Source organism: Python bivittatus, unplaced genomic scaffold (assembly GCF_059951505.1).
Source record: "Python bivittatus isolate LINGU-HERP-01145 unplaced genomic scaffold, Pbiv_v1 ctg000120_np1212, whole genome shotgun sequence".
Classification (NCBI taxonomy): domain Eukaryota; kingdom Metazoa; phylum Chordata; class Lepidosauria; order Squamata; family Pythonidae; genus Python; species Python bivittatus.
Window position 1 is genome coordinate 8,088,150 of NW_028277037.1, and position 13,855 is coordinate 8,102,004.

Here is a 13,855-nt window from a genome sequence, read left to right on the forward strand (position 1 = left end):
GAGCAATCTGAAAAAAAAAATCAATGAGTTTTGAAACACTAGAACTTGCATTCGTAGGTAAAGTATATTCTTAGTTTAGTGTATTCACACTGACAGAGTTAAGTTTTTACCAGTTACTGCAAATAGGCAACATGAATATAGTTATTACCCAGGCTTGCTGAATTGATCATAAAATATTTCCATCAAGAGAGTCCAAGTAATGCCACCATTTGCAGAGTATTCCAGGAGAACCCCTTGGTTACGATTGTTGGGGCTGATCAGACATCCATACATGAAGTAGAACTGAATGAATTCTGCCTTAGTTAGGTTTAGATCTACTGTGACTAGCAAACGGCTGCATCCCTTAGAAAAGAAGGAAAAAAAATTGAGAGCACTAAGGGGGAAACAGGCACTTCAGTATTTTTAATTGATATGCTTAGAAAAGCAGAACCGAGGTTATTTTTTTTTCTCCAAATGGCAAAACCAGGATTAAGAGGGTTTATTAATAGGACTATGCACTGCTTTTGGTTCACTCAAAACAGGTACTTTGGAACAAATGAGAGCAGTGTGAATATTTTACCTCTCTGTAACTCTTTAAAGCAGCCACATCTTTCCCTACGACATATAGCAGCTGCAGAGGGTGGTGGTGCAATCTTAGGAAAAGATACCGCTGCTTTCAAGAACTACAGGCAGGTGTTACATTTCCTGCCCTGCATGCTCAAAAGCACCTTTCAGGTATCAAAATCCAAGTGTTGCACAGCCCTAATTATTAATAAATAGAAGAAAACTGCTGGCTACAATCCCCACTGTTAATATGTAGCTGTCTAGTTGATGCAGAACTACAGTTCCCAGCATCCCTCACTCTTGGTGTTGATTTCAAGACTGATGTCAGCCCTTCAAGGTAAACCAGGGCAAGAAACAGGGATTCCAGGCATGCTGTTTATTAGAGTATGGTAAAATAAGAGAATTTTGAAAGTCTGTCCAAGTTTCTTTCTCTGTCCCATTTTATACTAAACAAAATCAAATTTTCAGTTTCTTTCTCATGTTTCCAACTTTCTCAGGACAATGTAATCTCTTTTGCCAGCCCCTCCCTTAATGGCTTGCCCCTTCCTTTCCCAACATCAGTTTGACATTCCCTTAAATAATCCTACAAATCATCATGACTGCTTAATCATGATTAGTTAAGCAGCTAACATTTATATATGTTTCCAGCAGAATGTATTATTGCAGTAACACAACTTGGCTTATCAAAAGTTGTTTCCCCAATCAGCCTATGCTCAGTGGCTGTGAAAGCAGGCCATAGATTAAAGCTATATGAAAACACTTAGGAGTTTATAGTCCTGCTCTACATTCAAGGAGTTTGCAATTTTGAGTCATTACTTTTCACTTAGGGTTGGGAGTGGTGGCTGTGTCTTAATTCTTTCATTTTTTAAAAAAGGAAATATTTTTCTTTTTTTGTGTGTGTGCACCTCCAGTGCATCATAATAATAACACATATTTACAATAAGCCAGAGGCAGCCACAAAGAAAAAGACATACATTCCACAAAGAAAATTAAATGATGGGAAAAAGAACGATAAGAAAAGGCCTGCTTGAAATGAACAACGTGTACAAAAGCAAAATACTAACCCCGCTAAAATGAAGAACCGTTCCAGAAGCCACGGCACCGCAGACAGTGCTCAGTTTTCCCCCATTGACGGTTAACCAGTTCTGACTAGATGGTGCACGATTGAAATTGTCCTTAAGTTGAGTGGGGAGGGATACATCCGGCTCATCGCAGTATAACCCACTCCAGTTTTCATCACACCTGTGAAGAACAGCAGTCAGAGAACGCAAATAAAAACAAATCTCCTGTATTTAAACATTTCATCAAGATGAATGGGTTTCATCAACAATATCAGGTTTCCTTGGGTTCATCTAGGAAACTGCTTGGAGAGTTTACATGATTTTGTCTTGCTGAACATTCATTCTCTTTAAGAAGCCATTATGGAAACTGTTTCACTGGAAGATTCTTGATTTTGATGCAAAGAAAGATTATTCTTCAGACAGAGACAGCCAATGAAACTGTACATCAAAATTCAGCATGTCATTTTAGAGTGGTCAGCAATTATTAATGGGGATCTCAAAGGTATTCTGCTTTTTCGGGGACAGTGCATACAAAATTTCAATACACCGCTAGATGGACAGATCTCCTAGAGGACGGTTAAACATGAAATCACTGTTGAAGATGACTGAATGGTGCAGAACATCTTTTTTCTCTTTTGCAATATTGATTTAATCAAACCAGGTGGATATGTTTAAACCTCAGCTAAAATCATGTGCATTAGAAAGAGTGGGGGAAACCTTAAAACATCTTACTGCAGCTTCAGATTCAACCTGCCAAGTTTAGTAAGCTCCAGCGATGATGAGCTGGCGGAAGATTTGGCGTGGAAATGATGAAAGTGGAGGGAAGACAATGGGCACCTGAAATTAGCAGTCAATTGCAGGTGGTTAAGGAAGAATCAAGCAAAATTGGCAGGACTTTGTTGGCTTTATAGGGAAAAAAAAAGATTTGGCAAATAAAGTTAATACCATTTCAGAGGAAGCAGATGAGCTGTTGGAAGTGACAATTATACAAGAAGCTAAATTAGAGGCCTTTAGAAAGGCAACATGAATATGATATGGAAGATTTTAAAACCTGCAGTTGGAGGCCAAATTTGAGAATTCATGGAGTAAAAGAATCAGCTGTAGAGCAGAATATAATAACACTCTTAACAGAACCATTTTCTGAAATATTTTCAGAACTGTAATTTAAAACGGACTGTAGAGAGAGATCACCGAGTTGTAATATGAAACCACAAAATGGCAACTTCTCAAGAGATATTATTGCCAGATTTGTAAATTATATCACCAAATATAAAATATTAAACTTGGCATACAAAAATCCTCTCTAGTGACATCAATCTAACAGGTTTTAGCCAGCTTACAGAGTGCCCTGGATAAAAGATGTTATCTGAAATGTGTTGGGTTTTTACACAATAAAATATTTTCACTAGCACTTGGGACATTTCTTTCCCTCTTTTTGGTTTGATTTTTACTATCTGCCCTCTCACTATTTCAGAGATAAAATGGGTCTAATATCTTAAAGTCAAAAACTTTGAGTAAAGTAAAAGCTCCAAGTGTTTCACAAAACAAGTGAGAGTACTGCAATGTTGATTCCACCTACAAAGTCATTATTAATTCAAATGGCACAACTAGATATTTAAATGATATCGACAAGGGTTTTTTAAAAATATCCTAAATGTCTTAAAACTCAGAAATGAAGAAGGTATGAACTTGGAAGAGGTAGACATGAAAAAGGAAACTTAGATGAAGGAATAAGAGATTGAGAAGGAAGATATGAGAGAAGAAAAACAAAAAAGGGAACGTATTGCAAATTAAAATATTTTTAGTTTGATTTTACCCAGGGGTATCAGGGGATCAAAAAAGTAAAGATGGCTGTAGCTACACAATGGAAACTCCTCCCTTTTTTACATGTGTTTTGATGCACCTAGAAAGGGACAGGGCTTTTGTGTTGTTGTGGTCACCACCTTGACCACATGATATTTGATATATAAATTGAGAGAAACTGGCAAAAATCAAGGAATAAAATGAATAATACCCACAATAGTGAAAGTGCTACAAGAAAATATATTTATAGAGAGGATTTTTCCCTGCAAACAATGACATGTAACAGGTGGAGGGCAAGGTTTGTTTTACATTTGCTGAAAGAAGATTTGCTGTTGCAAACAAACAGATGGGAAGAAGGTGAAAAATAATAGCTGTTGAAAAGCATGGATGATCAGCCCTTGCCTGCTCAACTTTAACATCTAGATGTCTCTTCTCTTGCTTTCTTCCTTTCTGTTTCCTATTCAGTTACATATCTTCGTCTAACACCGCATTTTCCTATTTCTCTTCTTATATTTTGTTTTTATTAGAAGGAAGGAGATAAGGATGTGTGCGTCTTGTATATGAATGAGACGGTGATGTGTGTATGTGAGAGTGAATGGTTGGTTCTTGCAGATAGAGCAATTAATGTTATAATCAACAGACATTCATTCATTCATGCAATGACTTGACTGTTGCAATGAACAAGAAAGTGGGGGAGAAGTTTCAGTTTCAGTTTCAATCTTACTACAGAAGATTCTAGTCTATGAGTCTAGTCAAGGGTGGGAGGGCAGAACTCCAGTCCTTGGTTGCTGCAGTGCAGAATGCCACCAATCACAATGCCCTGTTATTTGACACCCATAAGAAGCTTCAATGTGGGTAAAATGGTGACTTTCACTTATACAGCATCCTCTAATCCAAGCGAAGAATGCTGTGGCAACAGCTGTTCTTAAGGGAAAATACAAAAAAGTCTCCTACGAGCTAAGATTGTGCCCTTGTGGAGAAGGATCTGTTGAATCCACAGGTCAAGTCCTGCTATATTCCTTCTATAAGGATGCCCGGGCCCACTTTGTAACTCCTTATCTGGCAAAATACCCAGACAGTGATTATTTATTTTATGTGTGATTACTTTAATCAGACCAGTACAATTTCGTTTCCTTAAATGTGGCTAATTTTTGTTACATTGTCTGCAAAACTGGAGAAGCTTTGATCACCTCAATGTCCTAGCTACAATTTTATGTTGTCGATTTTATTTGAAATGAAATGGTTTAATTATTTTAAATATTTGATTACTTGTAGAATTCTCGTCCACGAGGATTGTATACAGAGATGCTGTGGAGAACCATAACAAACATCTGGCTGCTGCCAGGGTCTGGATGGAGTGAAAGAAGCTCAGATTAAAATCTCCATGAATAACATCTAGTAGCTTCAGTCGCAGTACTTATTCTTGATGGGTTATGTTCCCCCGATGGAGTTAGTTTGTAATCTAGATCTATGACTCCCATTCCAGCAGCACAACAAGGCCAAAGCCAGGCGAGACTGCCCAATTCTGGTCCTACCTGGCCCAGGATACTCTGGCATTGGTAATCCACACCTGGATTATTATAACATGCTCTACATGGGGCCAGCCTTCAGAGCTGACTTAAAAGATGCAAGTGGTCCAGAAAAACCTATGGGGATCAACCTTGCTGGATAATACTGATTCTGAAGTTACCAGTGGGCTTCTGGCCCCAATTCAAAGTGGTGATTTCCAAAGCATTTTAAGTTGTTGGAACAGGATACCTCAGTTGCTGACTTGACAAAATTAAATCTGTCTATCTGGTTCAAGTATCTTGAGAAGTCCTGCTAAGAGTCTTCCACTTCCAAGAAGTACATGGTAGGCTAGAAAGCGGGGGGGGTGTTTCTAGTGTGCTCTACAAGTTCTGGAACTTGCTCCTCACAGAGGTGTGTTTAGCATTCTCTCTTCCAGCATTGCATAAAGCAATAAAAAACAACTTTACAGGATTCCACTGTGCCTTTTGTCCTAATTAATATGTTGTTTATCTAGGGTGGGTTGATTTGTTCTTTTTTAAAAAATGTATATGTAGACTTTGTTATATGCAGACCAGAGTCCTTGGATGGAGCAGGTTGGAAATATTATACACTGTATAAAGATAAATAAATAATAAACAGAGTTTATGTTTCGTTCACCTGACCTTGGCCATTTTTAATGTATGTATTTGTATACATAATTTATATATAGTGAAAAATGATCAGGATTAAATAAAAAGGCTGTATAAGGACTTTGGAAAATGAGGATCTGGACATCTCAAATATAACCTATTATTATGAGTATTCCAACTGAAACAACTTGGAAAAAGATTGGGTTTAGATGGAACATAAAGAGGATGTGAAACAAACATTATTAAGAGATGTTTGCTAAGAGTTTTATAAAATCTTGACAATCCTTTTATATGTAACTCTGAGTATATGGAGAAAATGGTAAAGCAGGTTGCATTCTTTAATTTTACATTTAGTAATAACAATAGTCATTACTGTTATTACTACTATTACTTTTACTACTATTACACTATAAATAACACATAACACTGGAGGTCAAAGGATTTGTTCTGACCTGAGTTTTACATGCAAAAGATAAAACAAAACCAGGGAATCAAAGGAGCTGCTGAAAATCACAAAAAATAGATTAGCTACAGATCTATTAAAATGTTCACTTTTGTTTTATCCAGTACTTTTAAGACAACCTGCATGTGCCCTAATATTAACTGAACAACATATTTTAATTACTATAAACATTCACAAGTAATAGCATCCAAGTGTGCTTGGGGAAAGGACATGTTTAAAGACTCTAAATAACCAAAATGAATTTGGCACAATCAACCTCTTCAATTCATTTCCACAAAAACCAGGGAAAATACATTAAAAATCACATCTAAATGGTACATTAATCCATTACAGTAAAACATATACTTGTAATATTTCCCCTAATTGTTGCACTATAAAAATGGCTCTATTATCTTTCTTTATAGATGTTGCTGAAATAATGACGCAAAAGGAATTGGTAACATTTTTCTTCCTAGCAGTGAGATGAGTAGTGATACTGATCTGGAAACTGTCATCAAAGCTAACACTGGATCGATGATAATTGATATCAATGATAGCTTTGGATTATTGCTCTAGTTGAAAAATTGGCCAAGCGTTTAAGAGCACAAAGATTGCAAAATAACGCAGCCAATTATTTTTATGAGCAACGGTATAGTTTTATTGATTTTATGACTCCTCAGAATTGTTCAGCTTCATTACTAGACATTCATGGTTTGGAGAGATTTTGTTTTGAGAGAGAGAGGTTTATTTAAATGGGTGAGTTGCTTAGTTTGAATTCCAACAATAATCCAATTCAAATGGTTACACCGTAAGTGAAAACCATATATTGCCCATTTCTTCTGTGATACTTAATGGTTTGGTATGTTGTACAGTATTACTACTAATAATTTTCAAAAAATATCTGCTGAATGCAGTGTATCTCAGATTTACTTGACTCCCACATCTTCCCTTTCCTGTTGCCATTGGAATATCTTGCTTGTTTCAATTCTCCCCACCCCTTCTTTCTATCAGAAGACACTCTCTGTTCTTCCACCATCCTCTACCTTTCCCGAGCAACAAACATACATTAAACAAATAAGCAAAATGGAAGAAACGTTCCTTATGCCACCATATGCAGCAAAATGCTTACCCCTTACAAAATAAGTAGCTGCTTAAATTTCAATTTAATTTCAGTGCCTTTGGAAAGATTCAATTTCACTGCTTTTGGAAAGAAAATGTGTCCTAAGAAAGACATTAAATCGTAACTTTTTTTTGGAATCAAAATCCAGGATCGGAATGAAAACATATTGCACACTGTCTAAAGTTCACAATCTGAGATTCACAACTCTAGCTTTCTTCTACAATCCATACATAAATGGTACAATCTTACAATGAAGGGACATAATATATGGAACATTCTCAGTCCAGAAGGTATTCTGACTATTATATGAGGCCCGGTTCCTAAATTTTCAGTTTCCTCCTCTCTGGTTGTCTTCAGGAGTAGTGACTCTAACATTGTCTTTCTCAGTGGAGTTAATACTTACAGGCAGTTCCCTTCAGTACACCTCCCATGACCACTGCACATATCTACACAGCCATCACCTATGTAGACATTGTCAATAGCCCACGTTTGCTGCTTGTCAAATGGAGCTGTTTGGTGCCAACGAAAACGAGTTGCCTCAGACCTTTAGGAAAGATGAAACATTAAAAAAAATGCTTCTGGAGTTAAAGCATGAGAGCAAGCAAGTTCCATGTGTGATGACTATTTATGATATCAATCAATTGGAGACTGTGGCTTTAAAAAACAATAAACAGTAGATGGCAGCATTAAACTTAAAGCTAAGTTTGCTCACCAAGCAAAGAAGTCTTCTACTGTATTACGCAGATTACAACCTATCTGCTTATTCCATTTATAGTTTGTACCCTCAACATTTTTTTCTGATGGTTTTCCTCCAACCGTGGGGCTTTCTTCATCACATTAGGGTGACCTTTGAATTCAACCCATTGATTTTATATCTTAAACTATTTCCGATAAAGTGGAAGCAAATTTAAGAAAAAAACTGAAGTAGATTTATGGTTCAGTACAAATCCCTTTTCTTATTACTCTGCATTCTCTCAGCTGATTTTGTGACAATTGAGATTAATTCCCTCACCATATATAGGAGGCACTTGAGAAATATGATGTACTCAAATGATATCCTATTTCACTGTTGTTCATTTGGAATAGAAAGAGGCTGAATCTGCAGAGAATAGGCATTACAGAGATACTCAAGTCTTTAAAAAGATCTTAATTAATATATCATAAGATATGATAAAGTACCAGCTTCTCTCACAGTCACATTTGAAAGATTAGATATATATGGCTCAGCCTTCTTGAACCATTTACCCCACAGATGTTTTTGAGGTGCAATTCTCAAATTTCTAGACAGTTTGGTAATTCTAGGAGATGAAGTTCAACAAATCTTGAGGACACTATGTCACGAAAAAGTGCTGGAGATCATGATCAATTAGTATTTGTTGACTTACGGCATGATCCACTATAAAGTTTTGTGCAGCCCCATTTGAGCAAAGTAGAAGACACAAGAGTACCATATGCTCCTGGGAAATACTATTAATTATAGCAAGATTTCTGCAAAAATAACTTTCTGAAGCCTATTTTGTCAAATAAGTATGAATTTAATTAGTAAACTTGGTTGTAGAACCAAGTTATTTTTATTGGCTTCTAAGATATATTTATTTTGACCAAAGACTTTCTTGATACCTTGGTCATTCTAGTTAAAGAAAAGAACTCTGGATCCAAAGCAATTATGTTGCTCTTTCCCACAACATTTTATTTATTTAGATAATTTTAGCTTGATACATCTTTTGACATAATTAAATAAGCAATGAAACTAATTAAGGACAAATATACAACTTGTATAATGCCTCAGGAAAACAATTTTAGACACACGTAGCTTCTATGGAAGACAGACCACTGTTTCAAATTCCTAATACAGTGGAAAACCTGTTACGCTGGATAAATGTATGTCAAATCTAATTCACCTGGTATAAGGAGGAAGTGGCAAAACAATTCTTGTCCATTTGTTGAATGTATCGGATACCAGGATCCTCTGGAGGTGATATTTGCTGCATTCTACATTAGTAGGAAGGCAATCTCTCATCACTGGTTGCCATGTCAGACCAAGATCAACAGAATATTCTAGCTCAATAGCTAAAAAGAATGAAATGCAAAAATTATATGACTGGCTCATTTAAAATAGGTAAGCATTAAAATATTACATGTGAAGATGCACAAATAACTTGAATGGCTTTTGTACGCGAACAGATTCTAATGTTGTGTCTTGTGTTCTGTATGAGTATTACATTGTTTTCAAAGGATACCTACTACATTGTGAATTCCACTAAAAGTGGAGAGCAAGGTTGGCAGTTACATGGAGAGATGCATTACCTCTAGGTACACATATCCAGCACTCCAGAACTAATTTAGTATCTTTTCAAGACCACAGGACTTGAAAAAGAAAATGAACTCAACTGAGTGTGTGAATGCCCCCATGCATTTGGGTCGTGTGGTAAGGTGAGCTCTGCTGGTTAATGCAGTTCTGTTATTTTTATGAGTTGGATTCTGTTTATGGCCTCCAGCGTTTGATTTTGTTATCTACTGTTGTGGTTTTAACCCTTGTATTCCACCCACTTTTGAGAGATGGGCGGCCTTATGAATTGCTTAAATAAATAAAAATAAAAATAAATCAGTTGTAGGGCACAGTTGGATATCTAGCCACTGAGATGTTCACTGGCATGCATTGATGACTAAATTGATAGGCTGATAGAAATGATCATGAAATTCTGAGATAGGCACAATGATTGAAATTTGATATAGCGTAGCAACTGAAACCATATACTGTGGGCTAGCACCCATTCTTAGTTCAGGTGGTTCTTCTCTTTCAAAGTGATCTTAGGCAGGTCATTATTATCCCAACCTCAGCCCTCTATCTGCTTTATGAAATTCACCTAAATGTGCTAATTATATTAATATAGCCTTTAGCTTATCATGATGTGAAGCCAGCTACTATGGTTTTAGATCATCAGGTATCACTCAGCACATGGGCATCCAGAGAGAGGCAGTAAGAGGAGGAAGCAAATGAAGAATGTGCATTGTGACATCACAATGTGACCTCTACCACTTTTGTACATGATTGCAATGTTACACAAATGCACAGGATTTAGAGCACGTTTTGTCATTTTGCAGAACACTCCACATTCTATGAATGTTGTTGATTCAGCACAATATTGAAGCCTAGACCACCATGGCTTCTTCAGCAAATCATAGTTAAACAAAACATGGTTTATATATGAACCTGCTAATATTTATAGAGCAATTTCAGCAACTGCAAAGACAATAAAGCATAACCAGTGAACAAAAGAGTAATCAAGCAGTATCTCTACCCATTGCCAATTTCTTTTCAATTGTACCACTTTATTTTCACTAACCGACTCCTTAACACTTGATGATTAGCAGCTGATTATGTATTCTGACTCTTTCGAAATATATTGTGCTCAGACTGCTGCTTCTGTGTTAAACCTGTGACACAACCTTTACACACACCCAAATACAACTCTTCATTTGCTGCTGTAGGAACAAAGGGATGGATTTTGTTGTTAAAGCTGTGCATTGGGAAGCATGAGTGAAGGACTCTCCTTGAAGAAGTTAAGCACTCCCATCCTTTGGAAGTTCATGCGGTTGCTTCAGAAGCTGCTCCCGGCTCTCTGCAGAAATGTTGCCTGTGCATGCACACACAGAGGCAAAGCTGGGATGACCTGATTATAAATGGCATAATTATCATGGATAAGACTGCTGACAGATGAACTATAATACTAGAATGAATTGGAACTTTAAAATGAAGTGTAATGATTGTATTTTGGGCTGGTTGTTAATTTCCCACTCCACTGAAACAGCTTCGTTACTTATAAGTAAATTAGAGATCTGCTTTATGGATTTTCTTTAGGCCTCATTTCCATTTTTATGCTGAATTCTGAAGTAAGTGTCTGCATTTAGTTGATAGACACAATCAAGTTTCCTTCTAGTCAAATTTAAACTAGCTATATGCCTTTATTTATGTATTTATGTATTTATGTATTTATTGTTAAATTTGTATGCCGCCCATCTCCCCCAACGGGTGACTCTGGGCGGCTCACAATAACAAAAAAGAACAAACACACCAATCCCTCCAAGTAGTGACTAAAATCCATAAATAATTAAAATACAAACATACATTAAAAATGTCCTAACCCCCCCCTGTATATTTTAGCACTAAAACCTTCAAGATGCTGGAGGGGGAGCCAAAACCCATCACCCCACCAGCCATCTCCACAGGTGCGAGCCCCCATCTGGCCCCCAGGCCTTCTGGCAGAGCCAGGATTTAACCTCTTTTCTGAAGGCCATGAGGGAGGGGGCACACCGGACCTTGGGAGGCAAGATGCTCCATAGGGCGGGAGCCACAGCAGAAAAGGCCCTCTGTCTAGATCCCACTAATCAAAATTCCTTGACTGGTGGGGTCTGCAACCTGCCCCTTCTGCTGGACCGAGTGGGGCGGGCTGAAATAACCAGGGCGAGACGGTTCCTCAGATAACCTGGTCCTGTGCCATGAAGGGCTTTAAAGGTGATGACCAACACCTTGAATTGGACCCGGAAACAAACTGGCAACCAATGCAGCTCACGCAACAGCGGTGTTATATGTGCCCCCCAGGGGCATTGAGAACTGTCGGCGCTGCCGCATTCTGCACCAGCTGTAGCTTCTGGATACTCTTCAAGGGTAGCCCCATGTAGAGCGCGTTGCAGTAGACCAATATAACTTACATAAGTGCAAGGAAAATGTAAGGTAGCATTTCAGTTTCTTGAGTTACAGACGTTGTAATCGTTCACAGCACAACACTCCATAAAACAAGAAATTATGTGAAATCAACGCTGGGATGGGAGCTTTGTATGAGAAGCGTCCAGTTCTTTTGTTCTGGATGTGTATTATCCAGAAGAGCAAAGAACGTCCTGTAAAATATCCATGCAAATTATATACCAGTGAGGGCATCCCGCTGAATTCACTGGAAGATCCATGTGTACACCATAGAAGGAAATAGGAAAGGATTCCAAATTCTGGAAAGAGATGTTTTTTAAAAAGCAAATCTTACAACTGAAGCTATACAGTAAACTGGGCTGATTCCTGCCCTCATCAAGTAAGTACATCCAACTTCAGTGCTACCAATATTTGAAGCAATCTTTCACCCCACCTTGAAACTTATTTCTCACAAATAGTTTCACTGTGATTCCAACTGTACATGTTCAGTTCTAATTTTGTTCATTAATCTGGATGCTGCCCAAGCAGGCGTGTCTTCATTAACATCACCACTTCCAGTCAATATACCTTTCTTATGGTTATATATGGATAAAATCAATACATAACTTGTTGAAGGGGAAAGCATTAGAGTGAGAAGACAGAAATAAGAAATGACCTCTTTGGTGTGGGAGAAGAATCTCTTTTTCAGTTCTGAATCTTTCATTAAAGAACTCTGCTGAGCAAATCAAAAGCATAAAGAAAGGGCCTTTACCATAGCAAGAGTCGGTGACCGAACAAGAAGCAGCAAAATCCAGCTGGAGGAAAGATTCTTCATTGATCGCAATATCGGTGGTTACAACGTAGCGAGTGCTAGCTTTCTCAATGAAGACCAGAGCATCCCCAGTGGAACCACACACGGGCATTTTGGTTCCACCTGGATGGAGAAGCCATTTCTTGCTATCCAGGGTAGTAAAATCATCTTCCAAGACTGTGTTGCCAGAAATGTTTCCACCAATAAGGATCTGGAATACAATGGCAAACATTGACTTAACTGCCTGCGGGGAAGTCAAACTGAAATGACTTTTTTTACAAGCATGCCTGAGTGATTGCTGATTCATCCAATGATTACTAAGTTTTCATATTTTGTACTTGCTGTTAATGAAAGCCCAAATGAAAATAGGTGTCATTTAGACAACAACTAACCACTCCACTGGTCCAAGATCTTCCCCTTCAAACTGAAATTACAGAATAAAAAACGGAATTGTCTATATCAATAAAGAGCAATGATGAAGGGATTGTTTTATGCTATAACACCATCATCTTAGTATGACTATTAAGAATCTCTCAACTAGCAAGAGGTGACTGAACAAGGCTACGGAACAGGAGACCCAGTATATAAAAATCAGTTAATAAGATCCTCTAATTTTCTCTGAATTTTGATAAAGTGGTATGCTAAATGCTTCCTAAATTCATTGTGACTTCATTAAAAAAAAAATTGCCTGCAGTTATAAACAACGTATATTCCATGTGACAAGCAACTTCATAAACATATGGGAACCTGAAATATGGTTAGCAGGGAGGCAATTTTAGAAAAACATATTTTTTTGTATGAGCCCATCATAAATAGGTTAAGAGGTGCAGTAAATTTTACATAAATGGTTCTTAATGCTCTGTAGGCAAAGAGTTATTTGCAATTATTATTCACAATTATATTGCTAAATTGCTAAGATCTTCTAAATTGTATAAAACTGCAACCAAACTTGTATTTGAAAAGTACTGAGAACAATCCTCCTACACTCACTCAGCATTATGCAAATGATTCCAGGCTGAAATTAATAGTAGATGCTTCACCACTGCTTTTAGACTGAAATGAAAACTAGTGTACTATTTTTCCCCGTCAAAATTAATTATTCATCTATTTTTTGAAATCATTTTAATATTATTTATTCTGATAATATCTAATTAACAGAGAGTAACTGTGAACTTCTAAACACTCTTATTCCTGTAAGCAAAAGGAAAAATATTTGTATTCCTGGCATTTGTTCCTGCCATGAATTTGATATC

General features: G+C 37.2%; 1 protein-coding gene across 1 annotated transcript in view; it reads right to left on the reverse strand.

Annotated features, from left to right (window-relative positions):
* The window catches only part of RELN (reelin), a 320,681-nt gene that overhangs the window by 31,328 nt on the left and 275,498 nt on the right, over positions 1 to 13,855 (reverse strand). The window contains exons 45-49 of the mRNA XM_088134961.1: positions 12,564 to 12,813; positions 9,009 to 9,177; positions 7,511 to 7,651; positions 1,608 to 1,785; positions 149 to 342 (exon numbers count right to left, since the gene is read on the reverse strand). Coding sequence (XP_087991087.1) covers positions 149 to 342; positions 1,608 to 1,785; positions 7,511 to 7,651; positions 9,009 to 9,177; positions 12,564 to 12,813 — 932 coding nt within the window. The remainder of the gene's footprint in view (positions 1 to 148; positions 343 to 1,607; positions 1,786 to 7,510; positions 7,652 to 9,008; positions 9,178 to 12,563; positions 12,814 to 13,855) is intronic.